At 43.6% G+C, this 21,932-nt stretch overlaps 1 protein-coding gene across 3 annotated transcripts in view; it reads right to left on the bottom strand.

Moving 5' to 3' along the window:
- eci2 (enoyl-CoA delta isomerase 2) overlaps nt 1-21,932 on the bottom strand; it is a 223,367-nt gene that overhangs the window by 75,075 nt on the left and 126,360 nt on the right. For all 3 annotated transcript variants that reach the window (XM_085989230.1, XM_085989228.1, XM_085989229.1), the window contains one exon: nt 12,569-12,757. In XM_085989230.1, the coding sequence (XP_085845356.1) occupies nt 12,569-12,757 (189 nt within the window). The remainder of the gene's footprint in view (nt 1-12,568; nt 12,758-21,932) is intronic.

The following is a 21,932-nucleotide window of genomic DNA, read 5'->3' on the forward strand; positions in this document are numbered from 1 at the left end:
ATAATTGAGACACGGACTGCAGGAGTTGATTATTACAAGTCTTTACTGGATGGAGACAACCTGGAAACTGAAACTACAGGAGCCTGCCAGGGCCTTTTATACAGGGGTGGTCACTGCCGGTACTGCAGTCTGAGACCAGTTATTCCCTTAAAAGGTACATACACAACAATTCCTCCCCATTTAGATAAACAGTACATAACATTCATTTAACAACTAAATAATAACTAATTACAATTATGGTTGCTAGATACATTGGTTGAAGTTAAGCAATTATAAGTTCAGTCTTTGAGGAGGCTTCCTGATTCTGTCTGGATAACGCCTCTTTGGGATATCAGGTTCTTCTGGCAAGGTTGCGTCGGGATCAATGTCGTTGTTTGGTTCGTCTGCTTCCAATATCACCGATTCTGCGGTAGATGCAATTGGTACTTCGGTTTCATCGCCAGGTGTATCAGATCGTGGTGTGGAGTTGACGTTTCCCAGTGACTCTAGAATCTGGTCAGCATGGCGTCTTACAATGCTTTCTCCAACGTCCACGGTATACATTAGAGGTCCTTGCCGTGTACAGATCGTTCCTGGCTGCCATTTCTCTGTGCGGTAGTCCCGGGCCAAAACTGGTTGACCTATCTTAAAACTCCTGGTCGGCCTTTCATTCATATTCTGAAACTGCCTGTTCTCCACATCTCTTCGGACGTTTGGCTTAACCAAATCCAAGCGGCATCGTAGTCTTCGATTGAAGAACATCATGGCTGGAGTTTGGTTGGTAACCGCATGTGTCGCATTCCGGTAGGCAAACAAGAAGTTATCCACCTTGTGTTGTAGGGGTATATCTTCATTACACATTGCCTTGATAGCCTTCTTGAATGTTTGAACAAACCTCTCGGCCAATCCATTAGTGGCTGGATGATATGGGGCGGATGTGTAATGCTTAACGCCATTGTTCTTTAAGAACCTCCGGAACTCTTCAGACACAAACTGTGGTCCATTGTCAGAGCAAATCTGTTCAGGCAGCCCATTCCTGGCGAATATGGTTCGTAAGACTGTGATAGTTTTTTCTGTGGTGGTTGAGGACATTTTTATTACCTCTGGCCACTTTGAATGTGCATCCACCGCAATTAAAAACATCGAGTCCATAAAAGGACCAGCAAAATCAATGTGCACCCTTTGCCATGGAGATGAGGGCCACTCCCATGGATGTAGAGGGGCTTGTGGTGGGGCGTTTTGGACCTTCTGGCATCCTGTACAGCTCTTGGTCATCTCTTCGATTTCTCTATCGATTCCCGGCCACCACACAAACGCTCTGGCTAAGTTCTTCATTTTTACCCCTCCCAGATGACCCTCATGAAGCTCATTGAGCACTCCATCCTTCAATTTGGGTGGAATTACTACTCTGCATCCACACATCAAGGTTCCTCTGCACACTGACAGCTGTTCTCTTCTCGGCGAGAATGCTGGCAGCAGTGGGTCGCCATGTGCTGGCCATCCCTTCACCGTTAAATCATAGACCCAGGAGAGTGTCGGGTCATTTCGTGTTTCCTTTTCTATATTTGCATTCGTCACAGGGAGACATTCGACTATAGTCGAGTGGAATAACTCCACTGGATCCACTGCCAGTTCTTCTTCCACCGTCGGCAACGGTAGGCGCGACAATCCATCAGCATTCCCATGCTGTTTAGCTCCTTTGTACTTGATGTCATATTGGTGTGCCCCTAGGAAAAGGGACCACCTCTGTAGCCGTTGTGCCGTCATTATCAGTATGCCCTTCTGAGGGTTGAAAATGGAGACGAGAGGTTGATGATCAGTTAGTAGAGTAAATTTCTGACCGTGCAGGTAGTGATTGAACTTCTTCACCCCCCACACCAGGCTGAGGGCCTCTCTGTCAATCTGGGCGTAGTTACGCTCGGCTGAAGTTAACGAGCGTGACACAAAAGCTATCGGCCTCTCTGAACCATCAAGGAATTTATGTGACAGTACCGCCCCAACACCATAGGGAGACGCATCACATGCCAGTCTTATCGGTAGTGATGGGTTGTAGTGATGGGTTGTAGTGAGCCAATACTTCTCTTGAAGTGATTAGGTCCTTACTCTTCTGAAAGGCCCGCTTACATTCATCGCTCCATTTCCATGCTACTCCCGTTCGTAGTAGGGCGTTCAGTGGATGCAGAATTGTGGACAAATTCGGCAAAAAACTTATGGTAGTAATTCACCAATCCGAGGAATGACCTCAGTTGCGACACATTTTCAGGCGCTGGAGTGCTTCAATTTTGTCAGGGGACTTATGCAACCCCTCTTCATCAATCACGTGGCTACAATACGATATCTGTTTCTTAAAAAACTCGCACTTAGGGCGATTGGCTCGTAGCCCATGTTCACGTAGTCTAGTGAGCACCTGCTCTAGGTTGGCAAGGTGTTCACGGTTATCTTCACCTGTCACTAGGATGTCGTCCAAGTAACACCGAGTCCCCGGAATCCCTTGCAGGACTTGTTCCATCGCTCTTTGCCATATCGCCGGAGCTGATGCTACTCCGAATACCAGTCGATTATACTGGTAAAGACCTTTGTGAGTGTTTATCGTGAGATACTTCCTAGAGGATTCTTCAACCTCCATCTGCAAATATGCTTGTGCTAGGTCAATTTTTGTAAAACGCTTCCCTCCAGATAGTGAGGCGAAGATATCTTCTATTCTTGGAAGAGGATATTGTACTGTGTGAAGGACTGGGTTCACCGTCACCTTGAAGTCCCCACAGATGCAAACCTTCCTTGGCTCCTCAGACTTATTGTTTAACGTTTTCTTCATGACAGGAATGATGCGTGTCGCCCACTCGCTCCAGTCTACCTTAGATAACACGCCTGCCTTCTCCAGATTCTCCAGCTCTGCCTCGACGGCTGGGCGAATTGCATATGGTACCGGTCTTGCTTTGAAAAACTTGGGAATTGCATTCTCCTCTATGTTTATCGAGGCGGTTACGCCTTTAAGAGTGCCCAGTTCTTGTTGAAATACCTCTTTGGCGTCAGCTAAGATTGTTGACAATCGTCCAGGAGTGACGTCGTCATCCTTTTTACCAGCCACCGTCAGTGCCTGAATGGAGTGCCAGTCTAAACTTATCTTTCTGATCCATTCACGTCCCAATAACGGTGGTCCACCATCTTGCAGAATGTAGAGACACAATTTCCGTATTTTCTTGCCGTTGTATTCGACAGGCACCCTTATTTTTCCTCTGGGGTATACTTTTTGCCCCGTATACGTCTTCAAGACAATGGATGTCTCTCTCAAGGGTATGTGTGAGAATAGCCGCTCGTAGTCTCGTCGATTCATGACGGTTAGAGCTGATCCTGTATCCAATTCCATTTTGACTTGGGACCCTGCTATCGTGAGGGTGACCCAAATGGTTCGGTGATCCTCTTTTGCGATTACGTTGTGAAGTTTGAGACAGCTTAGTCTCTTGTTCCCGGATTCACTATCGCTCATCTGGTCTTCGGAACTACTGTCCGTCATCTTTTGTACTTTCCTGTACGGTTCCTTAGTAGCCTTTTTGTTGTCGTTGGTCTTCTTCCCAGATCTGCAAACTCGTGCAACGTGTCCCATCTTTCCGCATTGCCTGCATATTTTGTCCTTGGACCAGCAGTCCTTCTGGTCATGGTTTGTTCTGCCGCAGCGATAACATTTTGCAAATCCCCGTGTCATTTCGTGGGTGCCATATTCCTGTGGCTTTTGTTGTATTTCCGCAGCTCCCCTTGCTGCTGCTTCGTACGATACTGCCACGCTGAAAGCCTTATCTAGCGTCAGCTCTTTCTCTGAGAGTAACCTCTTCTGGGTTCCTTCACTCAGGAGTCCACAGACGAATTTGTCCCATAAGGTATCTGCCAGTCCTGCTCCGAACTGGCAGTGCTTTGATAGCTTGCGTAGTTCCGTAAGGTAATCAGTATTGCTCTCATTTTTATGCTGATTTCTCCTGTGGAATTTAAATCTTTCTGCTATCAGCAGCGGTGTAGGATTTAGGTGTTCCTGTAAGATAGCAACAATTTCGTTAAAACTCTTCGCCTTTGGTTTGGCTGGAGTAATCAGGTCCCGCAATCGGCCGTACGTTCTTGCGCCCATTAAATTTAGCAATACCGATGCCTTTTTCTCATCGGCTATTTCGTTTGCCTCACAATATACCTCGACTCTTTCCACATACGTGGTCCAGTCTTCTATTGCATTATCAAAGGCAGTGATATCGCCAGTCTTCGGCATCTTGAAAATCTAAGATGGCGCCTCCCACGCTTTGCCTTCGTCCACGCCGAGTTAAGATGGCGCCTCCCGCGCTTTCCCGCCGCTGCCGCTGCTGCCAACGCTGTTGCTGGCGATTATATTTATTTTACTATCGCGCTTCAATATTTGCTCCGTTAATTGAAGAACCGTTCCCGTCGTGGAGCGGACCCTCTGGGACACTTCCCTCCCTCTTCTTAGGTCCGAACGTTGCCCGGCTGCGAAGCACCGTCCGCGCCCTGTGTGCTCCACCCTCTCTCTCTCTCTTTGCTTCCCGACTCGCTGCCCAGCCCCGTTGCAGAGCCACCCGATCGAGCTCTAGCCCGCCGCAGCCCAGGAACGATCAGTGCACTACCTGCCACCAGCCCGATTAGCTGGGAAACCACAGACTGGAGACCAAGCCTGGCTCTCGACAGTCTCTCCTGCACTTTTCAATTCGATGATTTGGAGGGCGGTTGCCCACGGTCGACGCCCATTTCTCGAGTTTCTTTGGATTATTTTTTTTTCTTTCTTCTGGCTTCGACCTTCAATAACGTCGTCCGAGGTGCTGCCGAGTTGCAGGTAAGTTCGTTTCTTACTCGTCGCCAGTATTATGTCCGTGTATAATTGAGACACGGACTGCAGGAGTTGATTATAACAAGTCTTTACTGGATGGAGACAACCTGGAAACTGAAACTACAGAAGCCTGCTAGGGCCTTTTATACAGGGGTGGTCACTGCCGGTACTGCAGTCTGAGACCAGTTATTCCCTTAAAGGTACATACACAACACGTCCTTCCGCTATTAATTTTACAATCTTGCAATCTGATTGGTTAAGGAGATACACAGTTGCTTTTCCTGTTCACTCAGGTCCCAGATGTCGTTTCCCTCGCTGCGACGTTACAAGCTCGCATTTCAGAAACCTGTGATGCAATAAATGTAAAAACCTAACATAAAAGGGAATTCAAAAGTCTTCTATAGGCATATAAATAATAAACGGGTAGTAAGAGGAGGGGTGGGCTGATTAGGGACCAAAAGGGAGATGTTTTATATAAATATATTAAGAGTAAGAGGATAACTAAAGAAAGGGTAGGGCCAATTAGAGATCATGAGGATAATGTGTGTGTGGAGGCGGGAGATGTTGGTAGGGTTCTTAATGAATACTTTGCGTCTGTTTTCACAAAGGAGAGGGGCGAAGCAGACATCGCTATCAGGGAGGAGGAGTGTGAAATAATCAGTGAGAGAGGAAGTATTAAGGCGTTTAACAGCTTTAAAAGTGGATAAATCCCCAGGCCCGGATGAAATGTATCCCAGGCTGTTAAGCGAAGGAAAAGAGCAAAGAGCAGAGGCCCTGACCATCATTTTAAAATCCTCTCTGGATTCAGGTGTGGTGCCGGAGGACTGGAGGACTGCTAATGTGGTACCCTTGTTTAAAAAGGGAGAAAAGGGTAGACCGAGTAATTAAAGGCCAGTCAGCCTAACCTCGGTGGTGGGGAAATTATTGGAAGGAATTCTGAAGGACAGGATAAATCTTCATTTCGAAAGACAGGGATTAATCAAGGATAGTCAGCACGGATTTGTTAAGGGAAGGTCGTGTCTGACAAACTTGATTGAATTTTTTGAGGAGGTAACAAGGAGGGTAGATGAGGGTAGTGAGTTTGATGTAGTGTATATGGACTTTAGCAAGGCTTTTGATAAGGTTCCACATGGCAGACTGGTCACGAAGTTAAAAGCCCATGGGATCCAGGGCAAAATGTCAAGTTGGATTCAAAACTGGCTCGGAGACAGGAAGCAGAGGCTAATGGTTGACGGGTGTTTGTGACTGGAAGGCTGTTTCCAGTGGGGTTCCACAGGGCTCAGTACTAGGTCCCTTGCTTTTTGTGGTATATATCAATGATCTAGACTTGAATATAGGGGGTATGATTAAGTTTGTAGATGATATTAAAATCGGCTGTGTGGTTGATACTGAAGAAGGAAGCTGCATACTGCAGTAAGATATCAATAAATTGGTCAGGTGGGCAGAACAGTGGCAAATGAAATTCAATCTGGAGAAACGTGAGGTAATGCATTTGGGGAGGGCCAACAAGGAAAGGGAATACACATTAAATGGGTGTAAGGATAATCCCAGCAACTACAAGCCAGTCAGTTTAATCCCGGCAGTGGGGAAGCTTTTAGAAACGATAAGCAGGGGCAAAGTTAACAGTCATTTGGACACGTGTGGATTAATTAAGGAAAGCAAGCCAGCATGGATTTGTTAAAGGCAAATCATGTTCAACTAACTTGATCGTGTTTTTTTGAAGAGGTAACAGAGGGGGTTGATGAGGGCAATGTGGTTGACGTGGTGTATATGGATTTCCAAAAGGCATTTGATAAATTGCCACATAATAGGCTTGCCAACAAAATTGAAGCCCATGGAATAAAAGGGACAGTGGCAGCATGGATACGAAATTGGCTAAGTGACAGGAAACAGAGAGTAGTGGTGAATGGATGTTTTTCGGACTGGAGGAAGGTATATAGTGGTGTTCCCCAGGGGTCGGTACTAGGGCCACCGCTTTTCTTGATATATATTAATGACTTGGACTTGGGAGTACAGGATAAAGTTTCAAAATCTGCAGATGACATAAAACTTGGAAGTACAGTGAACAGTGAGGAGGATTAGTGATAGACTTCAAGACACAGACAGGCTGGTGAAATGGGCGGACACGTGGCAGATAAAATTTAACGCAGAAAAGTGCAATGTGATACATTTTGGTAGGAAGAACGAGGAGAGGCAATATAAACTAAAGGGTACAATCCTAAAGGGGGTGCATGAACAGAGAGACCTGGGGGTATATGTGCACAAATCGTTGAAGGTGGCAGGGCAGGTTGAGAAAGTAGTTTAAAAAAGCATACGGGATACTGGGCTTCATAAATAGGGGCATAGAGGACAAAAGCAAGGAAGTTAGGATGAACCTTTATAAAACACTGGCTCAGCCTCAACTGGCATATTGTGTTCAATTCTGGGCACTGCACTTTAGGAAGCATGTGAAGGCCTTAAAGGGGGTGCAGAAAAGATTTACGAGAATGATTCCAGGAATGAGGGACTTCAGTTACGTGGATAGAATAGAGAAGCTGGGGTTGTTCTCCTTAGAGCAAAGAAGGTTGAAAGGAGATTTGATAGAGGCATTCAAAATCATGAGGGGTCTAGACAGAGTAGATAGAGGGAAACTGTTCTCATTAGCGGAAGGATCAAGAACCAGAGGACACAGATTTAAGACAAAAGAACCAAAGGTGACATGAGGAAAAACTTTTTTACGCAGCGAGTGGTTAGAATCTGGAATGCACTGCCTGAAAGGGTGGTGGAGACAGATTCAATCGTCGCTTTCAAAAGGGAATTGGATAAGTACCTGAAGGAAAAAGATTTGCAGGGCTATGGGGAAAGGATGGGGGAGTGGGACGAGCTGAAGTGCTCTTGGAGAGCCAGCACGGGCTCGACAGGCCAAATGGCCTCCTTCTTTGCTGTAACCATTTTATGATTTTAAACGTGCAAGGGCAAGTCTAACTAATGGCAGACACCGTTGGATGCCCTGGCACAGCAAAGTATGGTGTATTCAGAGGTGTCTAACAACAGATGAGCTGTTTCTTCATGTGCATTTTTACATGTAGAATTACTGAGAGCTTCCACTTTCTACTTCAAACACTAACTTAAACCAGTACAGCTGTTGGCTTCCTGTGCATGGAGAGACCTATTAGCATTCTAATGGCATGGGAGATCTATTCGTATTTGATTGAAGTGGAGAGGGAACTGATGTCTTCATCTCTCTAGTGCAAAGATTGGTTCTGTATTTTTTTGGATGAATCTGTTAAGTTGTATTCTAGAGAAAGAGGAAGGAAAAGATGTGGGGATGGAATTTCTGCCCAACAGGAGTCGGCACAAATGTGCAGGTTTGAGGTATAATACTCATACGGGGTTTAATCTGCACTTCCTGGGTGGAGATTCATGCACTGGGAGCACATACTGCAAAGATTTTCAGCAATTAATTTTGATTCATAAAACGTTCCCTATAATTATGGTAGCTTTAGAGCCGTAAGAGCTTGAACAGTTTATATTCTCAGCCAATTTAAAAGAGTGGAGGTAAATAATGTGTGAACAGGATGTGCACCGGTTATGGAAGTGCTGTAAGATATAGTCCTTTTGCATGAAATTGGTTACATTCCTTAACTCAGCTATGCGAGCTCCCTTCAAGTATTTTTTGTGTATTGGATGACAATGCAGAGTCCAAAACATCATATCTGATCAAGAATATAAAGAAAACATGAAATGAGAATACCCTAATCAGCTCATCAAGCCAGTCTATCCACAGACCACGACATTATCACCAGTCATGTACCCATCGTTATTATATTTTAAAAACAACAGGAGAGATTTTCCTCTTCAGCACACAGGTGTACGAGCTAGGCAGATAGAAGCACCTGTTACACAATCAGGCACAAAACACTCCCGCTTTTCCATGCATTAAAACAAATAGACCAAGCAGTTTATGCCTGATACAGCGATAAAGATTCTGTCCCGCCAAGCTCTTATGCCCCGACGTTGAAGTGAAAAATCTGCCCCAGCATATTTTAAAAGAGATGGTAACCACACACTATGGAAAGGAGTCAGGTCACATGGTCTGCTGAGGGGAAAAAATTACCTTCAATTGTTCGATACTCCTCCTTGAAGTACATTAAAAAAAAACATGGGTGACACTGGGTAAATGGAGGATCTGCTGCTGTATTGAACAATACAAACCAAGGTGGTCCCAGAGTTCTGGTTGGTCCCAAGTTAACTGATCTCAGCTGGGATTGTAGTGTAGCATTATGAATCAGCTCTCTCATGAGCCATGGAGGAGGAATTTAAAACAGAGTTCCTTCTCCTTATTACTGTGCCACGACCACTGTTAAAGGAGTAAGTGAGTGAGTGTATAGCCCCTCCCCCAAGATTCTTACTGCCTTGACTTGCTTATGATGCATGGTTACTTGGACAAGGCATCAGAACCTGACTATTGCTTGTGAAACAGTAGCCAATGCTTCAGGAGAAGAGGAAGGTTAGAGGAAAAAACTGGAGGGAAAAGTTTGGACAAACTATGCCATAGGTATTATTACACTCAAAATATTCCTTGTAGGACAAGAAATATTGGCCCGGAATGTGCTGTCCTGATGACGGCAAACTGGCAGCGTTTGCCGTCATTTCGCCTTTGAAACTAACCGCAACTTCAGGATTTAGCGCATGTGCAGCCCAACGCGGAAATCCTGAAGTTGCGGTTGGTCATTCACTGCTTCGATAGAGGCTGCGCTGTGCACCCCCTCCCCAGAGCCAGGAATCGAAGTAATCTGTCAAATCATGGAAACTGACGAAAACTTCAGCTCTTCCGCTGTTAAATACCCCTGTGCTGCCTTCCTTTTGGAAGTTATATTGGTTTTCAAGTTAATTCAGGGGTTTAATTAACTTGGGTCGATTCCCATTGTGTGCCGCCACCTAGTGGATATTTGGTACCTAGCAAGCGCAGTAAAGTAAGTGCTGTAAAGTAAATTACGATATATCACAAGACCTGCAGCTCGACACATGGTCTTGCAGTTATTTTCTTGTTACGCTTCGGCCTTGGACACTATTTGTCTGTGAGTACTTGAGAATGTTATAGATGATTAGTGTACACTATATTTTGCAGAAAATGTTAGTCTGTAACCTTTCTCTGTAAGCAAACCTACACAACTAGCCGTAAATTGCTCGCTCTCTGTATCTAGCTTGTAGCTGTATTTTGATGCACTATGTACAGGGCTAATTTAAAGTGAATGTAAGAGAATGCCTTTCAGTTTGCTAAATGTATATTCACAGTAAGCTGTGTTTTCACGTGTTTTGGCAAGTTACATGCCAAATGTACTGTGTTGCTCAGGCTTACCTAAGTTTGTGTATGCATATCAGTTATGTGTTTGTGTACTAATGTATGCTTCCATTTCTGTATTGTATTTCAGTTTCACAATAAGAATCTTTCAGTAAAGTTTACAAGAAAAGTCAAGCCTTGTGATTTTTATGGGAAGATATCAAGTTGTTAGCTACCTGTCTAGCTCTGCATAGGAACGCGCTGCAAGGGCAGAATAACCCCATTTAAAGTTAGAGCGTTTTCGATTAGGTGTAACTGGGAATTTAGCAGCGTATTGACTGCTAAACAAAGGTTATGGCCCTGAAAAACTAATTTAAATTTTGTGGAGTGTCAAATTAATCCATTTTAATAAAAATTAAACATTTTTGTTCATCTTTATTTCAGGTTTGCCTTTTCCCCATGCGAGAGCGCCAATCGTTGTTTCGCTCTCTCTAACATTTTGATTGACTGCTTAGACAGTTTGTTGACGTCACAGCAGCTCTTCACTGGGAATCCCCATTAACTTGCGTTGATTTCAATTATGCGTTGGAAAACCCAAAATTCTTGCCACAGATCTCGCAAGATCTTTGTGGGAAGTTTACTTTGGGGGCCAGTGGCGAATGCCTCTGCTTCGCCGCTGACCACAAATTGCGGGCCATTACTTGTACAATATTGATATAAATAAAAGTCATGGATGCTTCGAGATTATAAGGCAGTAATATAATCAGAGTTTGAGTTAAACCATAAAACCTGGTTTATAATGGTCATTTGAACCTGAAACGAGACTGCAGTGCAGCTATACAAATGGTGCATATTTATTTACAGCTCAGGTGGGAAAATAGTACCATAAAAACAAATGTTCTAGTATTCGTTCCTCTATAATTCCCTCAGAAATTACATTGGCAATGTTCAGGTATAGTGGAAGTGATTCCAGTCCAAGTATCACATGTTGACAAAATAAATATATTGTAGTACCCTCCACTACAATTGATAAGTTATTACAAGTATACTACTTTCAAATGAATTGGCATTCCAAACAAAATACTTGGCAAAAATATTACACTATTGTAGGAAATGGTTTACAAATTGGACGGAGTTGAAGTTACTGAAACAGGAAGCAGAGTGGCATTTACCAACAGCAAACAAAACGTGCCAGTTACAAATTTGGGTCTTCTGTAGAGACCTTCTTGGGTTCTGTGGTGTCAGTTGCTGTAAGAAGTGTTTTATAGATAGAAGCTGAAGGCACGTCTGCCAATGGTGGAGCGATTTAAAATCGGGAATGTGCAAGAGGCCAGAATTGGAGGAGTGCACAGATCTCATGGGTTGTGGGGCTGGAGAAGGTTACAAAGATAGGAAGGGGCCAGGCCATGGAGGGATTTGAAAACAACGATGAGAATTTTAGAATCGAGATGTTGCTGGACTGGAATCCAATGTAGGTCAGTGAGCACAGGGGTTGGTGTGATTTAGGATACGGGCAGCAGAGTTTTGGGTGAGCTTAAATTTACAGAGGGTGCAAGGTAGAAGGCCAGCCAGGAGATCATTGGAATAGTCGTGTCTAGAGGTAACAAAGGCATGGCTGAGGGTTTCAGCAGCAGATTTGCTAAGGCAGGGGCGGAGATGGGAGATGGAGAGGATATGGGGTTGGAAGCTCAGCTCAAATAGGATGCCAAGCTAACGAGAGGTCTGGTTCAGCTTCAGCCAGTGGCCAGGGAGAGTGACGGGTTGGTGTCTAGAGAACGGAGTTTGTAGCGGGGACCGAAGACCAAGGCTTCGGCCTTCCCAATATTTAATTGGAGGAAATTTCTGCTCATCTAATACTGGATGTCGGACAAGCAGTGTGACAAACTGGGGGCAGTGGAGGGGTTGAAAGAAGTGGTGGTGAAGTAGTGCTGGGTGTCGTCAGCATACGCCTGGAACCTGACATTGTGTTTTCCTATGATGTTGCCGAGGGGCAGCATGTAGATGAGAAACAGGCGAGGCCAAGGATAGATCCTTGGGTGACTTCAGTGGTAATGGTGCGGGAGTGGGAAGAGAAGCCATTGCAGATGATTCTCTGGCTACAACTGGATAGATAGGAACGGAACCAGGCAAGGGCAGACGCGCCCAGCTGGACAACAGAGGAGGCGCTGGAGGAGGGGGGTTTGGTCAACCATGTCCGAGGCTACAGCCAGGTAAAGAAGGATGAGGAGGGATAGTTTACCACGGTCACAGTCACATAGGATGTAAATTTGTGACTTTGCTGTTTCAGTGCTGTGGCAAGGGCGGAAACATGATTGGAGGGATACAAACATGGAGTTCCGGGAAGGGTTAAATATACTGTAATACTTCAAATATACATTCCATTAATATTGACTGGCCTTCTGCGATACACCAGATATCCATGGATGTAACAAAAGATTAAAACATTGATATAACCATTAGCTACTATTGAGATTCAATAAACCAATAAATCATATTAATCTTACCGTAATGGAAATAGCATTTTTTTTAGCTGGCCTGTTTAGAAGAATAGTGGTGATGTTGTTTTCAGTTGTGACATTTATTGTCTGGAATGGTGACTTCACATCTCCTGTGGCGATGACTTCACTCTGGGTGGGGGCCTCTGCAGAAGCCAATGTTCCTATGAGGGCAACGTACTTTTGTCTGGCTTCCTCCTACAAATTTCAAAAACAAAATTAGTTTGTATTTGTCCAGCATATTCTTTCGTCTTAACCATCCAGTGGAATTCTTGATTTCTTTATGAAAATGGTGGTAATTTTGGTGAAAAAAGGAATCCGTTTATTTTAGCATTTGACACAATCATGTACTACCAAGTGGACAGTGTGTGTAGCTTTAAAACAGAATCTATAACTTCTTCTTCTTATTGTGTCCACAGTCTATACATAGCCCAGCCAGAACTGGACACATTTTTGCGCCTTGTTGTTGGATTCGGCAAGATCTGCAACAGTGCAGGGTTCCTCTAACGATGGGCATTGCAGGAGATGTTGCACAAATATTTTTTAATTCTAAGTTCTTTTCTCCTCCTCAGGTGAGCCTGCATAAGTGTCATTTGCATCCAAAAGGGCAAGGATTTCTCTATATATGGGGTTCGGTCAATGCTCCTATTAAATCAGATACATATGAATATACAAGAGTCGGACAGGAAAGGACCAACTGGTCCATCCAGCCTGTCCTATACAGTCATGATGCATTATGCCAGATGGTAAAAAGTGTTGAACATTACAATATGTTCATCTTCCAGTTATATAACTTCCTGTCAGTGAGGATATGCTTTCCCTACAATGTAAGCACATGTGTTGTATTACTATTTTCAGAATATAATTATTTTGTAAATGATTCAATGTGTGAATATGGCATATTTTATTCTAAATAATGATTGGTAATTGAGGGCTTGTAGTTTTCCATAAGATATCTCGGATGTTCCCAAGAAGAAATAAAAGAGGAAGATCCTTTTATGTCTTAAACTGGTGCAATTATACTAAAATTATTTAATCTCTTGTGGTGCTCATAGTAAGTTAGCCAATGCGCTGTTTTATATGGACCATATATTGTGATGTGACAAAAATGAAGTACTTTTATCTGATGTTATTAATTGGATAACGAGACAAGTTATGGTACACACAGGATTAAAATTAAGACTCGCTTAAAGAAAAATAGCACCGGCTTTTTGATATTGATATGACAGACCTACATTGTGTCCCCGATTGTCTGTCTATTGTATTTAACACAGCTACTGATGAGGATGAATTGGATTGTTTTTGTAACATTCATGTGGGACAAGATGCTTTGGTTATAGGTAGAAGGTGAGGCTATTCAAGTCAAAAAAGTAGTACCTCCAGATCTTTTTAAAGTTATGTTTCTTTGATAGCAATACTTGACGGTTTTGAATCTTCTGAATGTTTGATTACCTAAAAACCCAGGAGAGTTCAAAAGCAGCGGGAGCAGAGCGAGCGCGCCAAAACCCGGGAGAGTTCAAAAGCAGCGGGAGCAGAGTGAGAGTGCCAAAACCCGGGTGAGTTCAAAAGCAGCGGGAGCAGGCTGAGATACAAAGGACCGCTGAGTGTAAAGAAGTAAAAAGTAATCGAAGTGTGACGTCACCAGAAAGCAGGTAAGTGATTGGTTGGTGAGTATTTCTCTATTTCTCCCCAAACTTGAGCGTCTAAATTTAAGTGCCTTGGTGTAGATTAAAAGATGTGTTCCAAAATTTAAAAATAATTAATTAATTGAGATGGGAGACCAGGCAATGTGTTGTTGTTGTTTTATGTGGGAGCTGGTGGACACCATTGAGGTCCAAGGCGACCGCATCTGCAGCAAAAGTTGGCTGCTCGAGGAACTTCGGCTCAGAGTTGATGAGCTGGAGTCCGAGCTTCAGACACTGCGACACATTAGGGAGGGGGAGGGGGAGCGTTACCTGGACACTATGTTCCAGGAGGCAGTCACACCCACTCGAATAATTACTTCCAATTTGGCCCATGGTCAGGGATAGGAGGGTGTGACTACAAGCGAAGCAGGTATTGGGATCCAGGAGGTAGTGGTGGAGGAGCCTCAGCCCTTGGCCTTGTCCAACAGGTACGAGATTCTTGCTCCGTGTGCATGAGGCCAGGGACTGCAGGGAGGATGAGCAAACTGACCACAGCACCGTGGTACAGGGAGCCGTTCAAGTGGGGCGGGGGGGGGAGAGCAAAAAGAAATGTTGTAGTGATTGGGGACAGTATAGTGAGGGGGCTAGATACTGTTCTCTGCAGCCGAGAGTGCAAGTCCCGAAGGCTGTGTTGCCTGCCCGCTCAAGATCAAGATGTAGAATCGGTTTGGGTGGAGATAAAAAATAATAAGGCGAAAAAGTCTCTGGTGGACGTAGTCTACAGGCCCCCGCACAGAAGCAATGCTGTTGGACAGAGTATAAATCAACAAATAATGGAGGCCTGTAAAAAAGGTACAGTAATAATCATGGGTGATTTTAATCTCCATATTGATTGGACAAATCAAATTGGCCATGGTAGCCTGGAGGAGGAGTTCATGGAGTGCATCCGGGATGTTTTCTTAGAACAGTATGTAATGGAACCAACCAGGGAGCAGGCTATCTTGGATCTGGTACTATGTAGTGAGACAGAATTAATAAACAATCTCATAGTAAAGGATCCTCTAGGAAAGAGTGATCATAGCATGGTTGAATTTCAAATTCAGTTGGAGGGTGAGAAAGTTGTATCCCAAACCAGTGTCCTGATCTGAAACAAAGGCAATTATAATGGCATGAGGGCAGAACTGGCTAAAGTGGGCTGGAAAAATAAATTAAAGGGTAAGAAAGTTGAAATGCAGTGGCAGACATTTAAGGAGATATTTCATAACTAAACAAAAATATATTCCAGTGAGAAAGAAAGATTTTAAGAGAAGGGGGCACCATCCGTGGCTAACTAAGGAAGTAAAGGATGGTATCAAATTGAAAATGAAGGCATACAATGTTGCCAAGATTGGTGGGAGACCAGAGGATTGGGAAATTTTAAAAAACCAGCAAAGGATGACTAAAAAGAATGAGAGGGGGAAGATGAATTATGAGAGTAAGCTGGCAAGAAACATTAAAACAGATAGTAAGAGCTTCTACAGGTATATAAAAAGGAAGCGGGTAGCTAAAGTAAACTTGGTCCCTTAGAGGATGAGACTGGGGAATTAATAATGGGGAATGGGGAAATGGCAGAGAGTCTGAACAAATATTTTGCATCTGTCTTCACTGTAGAAGACACCAACAACATCCCAATAATGGATAATCAAGGGGCCACAGGGAGCGGGGAACTAAAGACAATCACTATCATTAAGGAAAAAGTACTCGGTAAGATAATGGAACTAAAAGACGACAAGTCCCCTGGACCAGATGGCCTGCATCCCTGGGTCTTAAAAGAAGTGGCTGCAGAGATAGTGGATGCATTGGTTGCAATATACCAAAATTCCCTGGACTCTGGCGAGGTCCCAGCGGATTGGAAAACCGCTAATGTAACACCCCTATTTAAGAAAGGAGGGAGACCGAAAGCATGAAACTATAGACCAGTTAGCCTAACATCTGTCGTTGAGAAAATGCTGGAGTCCTTCATTAAGGAAGAAGTGGCAGGGCATTTAGAAAAACATACTGCAGTCAAACAGAGTCAGCATGGTTTTAGGAAAGGGAAATCATGTTTAGCAAATTTGCTGGAGTTCTTTGAGGATGAAATAAGCAGGGTGGACAAGGGTGAGCCAGTGGATGTGGATTTCCAGAAGGCATTCGATAAGGTGCCACATAAAAGGTTACTGCATAAGATAAGTGCTCACAGAGTTGGGGGTAATATATTAGCATGCATAGAGAATTGGCTAACTAACAGAGAGTCGGGATAAATGGGTCATTTTCTGGTTGGCAAACGGTAACTAGTGGGCTGCCACAAGGATCGGTGCTGGGGCCCCACCTATTTACAATCTACATTAATGACTTGGATGATACAAAGATGGGTGGGAAAGCAAGTTGTGCAGTGGACTCAGAATCTGCAAAGGAATATAGGCAGGCTAGGTGAGTGGGCAAACATTTGGCAGATGGAGCATAATGTGGGAAAGTGCGAGGTTTCGAGACAGGATTAATTAAAAACATCCTAGTAAAGGATCCCCTTGGAATGAGTGACCATAACATGGTTGAATTCCATATTCAATTAGAGGGTGAGAAGGTTGGATCTCAAACAAGCGTGCTAAGCTTGAATAAAGGAGACTATGAAGGTATGAGAGCGGAATTGAGTAGAGTGGATTGGGAAAATAGATTAAAGGATAAGACGATACATGATCAGTGGTGTACATTTAAGGAGTTATTTTACAACTTCCAAAAAAAATATATTCCACTGAGAAGAAAAGGGTGTAAAAGAAAAGGCAGCCATCCGTGGCTAAGTAAAGAAATTAAGGATAGTATTTGACTAAAAACAAGGGCCTATAAGGTAGCCAAATCTAGTGGGAGGATCGAGGATTGGGAAAACTTTAAAAGACAGCAAAAAATAACAAAAAGATTGATTAAGAAAGGGAAGATAGATTATGAAAGTAAATTAGCAAAAAATATAAAAACAGATTGTAAGAGTTTTTATAGTTATATAAAAAGAAAAAGGGTGGCTAAAGTAAATGTTGGTCCCTTAGAGGATGAGACCGGGAAATTAATGGTGGGAAATATGGAGATGGCAAAAACACAATGAATATTTTATATCAGTCTTTACAGTAGAAGACACTAAGGATATCCCAACACTGGACAAACAGGGGGCTAAAGGGGGGAGGAGCTAAACACGATCAAAATCACTAAGGAAGTGGTACTCGGTAAAATAATGGGACTCAAGGCGGATAAATCACCTGGACCTGATGACTTACATCCTAGGGTCTTGAGGGAAGTGGCGGTAGGGATTGTGGATGCATTGGTAATAATTTTCCAAAACTCCCTGGACTCGGCAAAGGTCCCGGCAGACTGGAAAACTGCTAATGTAACACCCTTATTTAAAAAGGGCAGTAGACAGAAGGCTGGAAACTATAGACCGGTTAGCCTAACATCTGTGGTAGGTAAAATTTTGGAGTCCATTATTAAGGAGACAGTAACAGGACATTTGGATCATCATAATTTAATAGGACAAAGTCAGCATGGTTTTATGAAGGGGAAGTCATGTTTGACAAATTTGCTGGAGTTCTTTGAAAGTAACATATAGGGTGGATAAAGGGGAACCAGTGGACGTAGTGTATTTAGACTTCCAGAAGGCATTTGACAAGGTGCCACACAAAAGATTATTGCTTAAGATAAAAAATCACGGGATTGGGGGTAATATTCTGGCATGGATAGAGGATTGGCTATCTAACAGAAGGCAGAGAGTTGGGATAAATGGTTCATTCTCAGACTGGCAATCAGTAACTAGTGGTGTTCCGCAGGGGTCAGTGCTGGGTCCCCAACTCTTTACAATCTATATTAACGATTTGGAGGAGGGGACCGAGTGTAACATATCAAAGTTTGCAGATGATACTAAGATGGGAGGGAAAGTAGTGAGTGAGGAGGACATAAAAAACCTGCAAGGGGACACAGACAGGCTAAGTAAGTGGGCAGAGATTTGGCAGATGGAATACAATACTGGAAAGTGTGAGGTTATGCACTTTGGCAGGAAAAATCGTAGAGCAAGTTATTATCTTAATGGCAAGAAACTGGAAAGTACTGAAGTACAAAGGGATCTGGGGGTCCTGGTGCACGAAACTCAAAAGGTTAGTATGCAGGTGCAGCAAGTGATTAAGAAGGCCAATGGAATGTTGGCTTTCATTGCTAGGGGGATAGAATATAAAAATAGGGAGGTATTGCTTCAGTTGTACAAGGTATTGGTAAGACCGCACCTGGAATACTGCGTACAGTTTTGGTGTCCATACTTAAGAAAGGACATACTTGCTCTCGAGTCAGTACAAAGAAGGTTCACTCGGTTAATCCCGGGGATGAGGGGATGGACATATGAGGAGAGGTTGAGTAGATTGGGACTCTACTCATTGGAGTTCAGAAGAATGAGAGGCGATCTTATTGAAACATATAAGATTGTGAAGGGGTTGGATCGGGTGGATGCGGGGAGGATGTTCCCGATGATGGGTGAAACTAGAACTAGGGGGCATAGTCTTAGAATAAGGGGCTGCTCTTTCAAAACTGAGATGAGGAGGAACTACTTCACTCAGAGGGTGGTAGGTCCATGGAATATGCTGCCCCAAAAAGCTGTAGAAGCTACATCATTACATAAATTTAAAACAGAAATAGACAGTTTCCTAGAAGTAAAGGGAATGAAGGGTTACGGGGAGTAGGCAGGAATTTGGACATGAGTCTAGGTTCGGCTCGGTCATGGCCCTGCGGGTAGCGGAGCGGGCCCAGGGGCCGTGTAGCCTGATCCTGCTCCTATTTCGTGTGTCTTATTCTGTTAGATTCAGGAGATGGTTCTGTGATAGTAGATTGGCGGTTAGGATCAGATCAGCCATGATCTTATTGAATGGCGGAGCAGGCTCGAGGGGCCGATTGGCCTACTCCTGCTCCTATTTCTTATGTTATCCACTTTGGCAGGAAAAATAAAAAAGCAAACTATTATTTAAATGGAGAGAGATTACAAAATGCTACAGGTCAGAGGGACCTAGTGGTCCTTATGCATGAAACACAAAAAGTTAGCATGCAGGTATAGCACGTAATCAAAAAGGCAAATGGAATGTTGGCCTTTATTTCAAGGGGGTTGGAGTATAAAAGCAGGGAAGTCCTGCTACAACTGTACAGGGTATTGGTGAGACCACACCTGCAGTACTGCGTACAGTTTTGGTCTCCTTATTTAAGGAAGGATATACAGGTAGACTATCCTTTATCCGAACTTCCGAAAACCTCTAAAAACCGAAAGTTTTTTCGTTCAGTGTAAGTCGTGCGCACGACATGACCAGAGTGGCACACGACTTACGCTGAGCAGGGCAGAGGGTCACAGAGTTCCCTCCTGGGTAGGAGATTGCAGGCCGAGCCGGGCAGTGTGAAGGAGGTACCGGGAGAGTGAACCCAACAATACAGCGGCTCGTCCGATATTCTTTTCTCCCCCCGACCCCCCGCCGACCCCCACCCCCCCGCCGACCCCCACCTCGACCTCCCGCCGACCCCGATCCCCCGCCAACCCCCACCCGCGACAAATTTCCCAGTTTTATAAAATACCTTCTGAAATCTGAAATTTTCCGAAAACCGAAACACGGCTGGTCCCGAGGTTTTCGGATAAAGGATAGTCTACCTGTACTTGCATTGGAGGCAGTTCAGAGACGATTCACTAGGTCAATTCCAGAGATGAGGGGTTTGACTTATGAGGAAAGGTTGAGCAGGCTGGGCCTATACTCATTGGAATTTAGAAGAATGAGAGGTGATCTTATCGAAACATAAGATACTGAGGGGGCTCGACCAGGTAAATGCAGAGAATGTTGCCCCACTTGGAGAAATCTAGAACTCGGGGCACAGTCTCAGAATAAAGGGTTGCCCTTTTAGAACTGAGATGAGGAGGAACTTCTTCTCTCAGAGGGTCGTAAATTTGTGGAATTCTCTGCCCCAGAGAGCTGTGGAGGCTGGGTCATTAAATACATTTAAAGTGGAGATAGACAAATTTTTGCAAGATAAGGGAGTGGCTTTGAGCCCGAGATCAGCCATGATCTTATTGAATGGCGGAGCAGGCTTGAGGGGCCAAGTGACCTATTCCTGCTCCTATTTCTTATGTTCTTAAATGTAGTTATAATAAATACAATTTTAATGTCCCTATTGTTGGTCTATCTTCAAAGGAATTTGGACTATATCTTAGTTGAACTGCAACCAGAGAGTCAGTCATAAGCTGTCACGTGTACAAACTTAGTCAGAGGACTTGGTGGTAATGAGTACTCATGTAAGAAGTAAGTAATCATCGTTCAGTCTTTTGTTGAAGGTTGTCAGAGATGTCTTTGTTGTTTTTGACATTTAAGAGAAACCGATAAAAATTTATAATTACTGTAAATACATTTAAGAGTACTGTTATATTACCCAATTATTTTCAATACATTTATCTAGTGTTTCACAGCAGGAACCACAGTCTAATAACTTTCTGTTAACCAAATTCAAGATCATGTGGTGCTACGCGATATATTCCAGTGAGCCAGAGTACATGGCAAAGATGCCCTGTTTGACACCACATTTACCTAGATAGTGGGCAAGAAAAGGCACACTCTGGTTCATAAAGGATACAAAGGTCTGCTTACTGGACTGGTCAGTGATGCTGCACCCAAGAATGTCCAGCATTAAAACCAAAAAAATAAAGTTATGTAATGCACAATGTATCATTCTGTTGCTTAGCTAAACACCAGCTGAGGTCAGAGTTTAACAGCTGAGGTCAGAGTTTAACAGCTGAGGTCAGAGTTTAACAGTTGAAGTCAGAGTTTAACAGTTCTTAAGACTTAAGGTCACAAGCCTAGCTTTCCCTTTTTCTAAGAGATTTGTAAAGTCACTGAGGAGACCGACATCCTGGTTCCTGTGTCTAATGTGTCCTTGGATTTAAAAAACAAGTGTGGCACCGAATTTTGAGTGTGACATTCTTTATAAATACTTTGATGATTTTCCTAAAATAGCATACAACTGGAACTATTTTCCATAGCAGCATTACAGTAGTTATCAATCCTACAACAAATCTCTATTATCCTAGGAAGTGGATTGATGCCAAGTAATATTTATTATCAGCATTGTAGTCATTTGATTATACTGTTTGTAGGGAGAGTGGAAATGGGTCAACGAGGTGGTCAAGAACATCTTTATAGGGTACTTGGAATTACAAAGGAATTGGGTACAACACAGAATAGTAGAGATATGCAGGATTCAGCTGTAACAGGATATGGATAGCAATAACGATGTAGATTTTTAATTACCAACAATCGAATGGTAGTGTTAAACTGAATGTGTTCACAATTCTAACAATGAAGACTGAATTTTTAAAAATGTGTCAATACAATATTTTGTTTTTCATAATGTTATACTTTGTAGTGCAAGTCAACTAAGCCAGCTAGGGATGCAAAGCCACTATTTCTGGTCAGGTAGTCAAAAAATCTCTCTTGCCCTGCCCCTCACCCTCAGAATGGAACATGCATCTTTATGCCGATTTTCCAGCAGCCGGGGGCAGAAAACTATTCAGGGACTCGGTCATAACAGCACAGAAAGAGGCTATTCGGCTCATCGAGACCGCACCGGCTCTCTGTAGAGCAATCCAGTCAGTCCCATTCCCCCGCTCTATCCCCATAGCCCTGCAAGTTTATTTCCCTCAAGTGCCTATTCCAGTCTCCCCTTGAAAACATTCAGTGTCT

The sequence above is a fragment of the Somniosus microcephalus genome, chromosome 5, assembly GCF_052327205.1.
Source record: "Somniosus microcephalus isolate GS21.2 chromosome 5, FLI_Smic_1.0, whole genome shotgun sequence".
Taxonomy (NCBI): domain Eukaryota; kingdom Metazoa; phylum Chordata; class Chondrichthyes; order Squaliformes; family Somniosidae; genus Somniosus; species Somniosus microcephalus.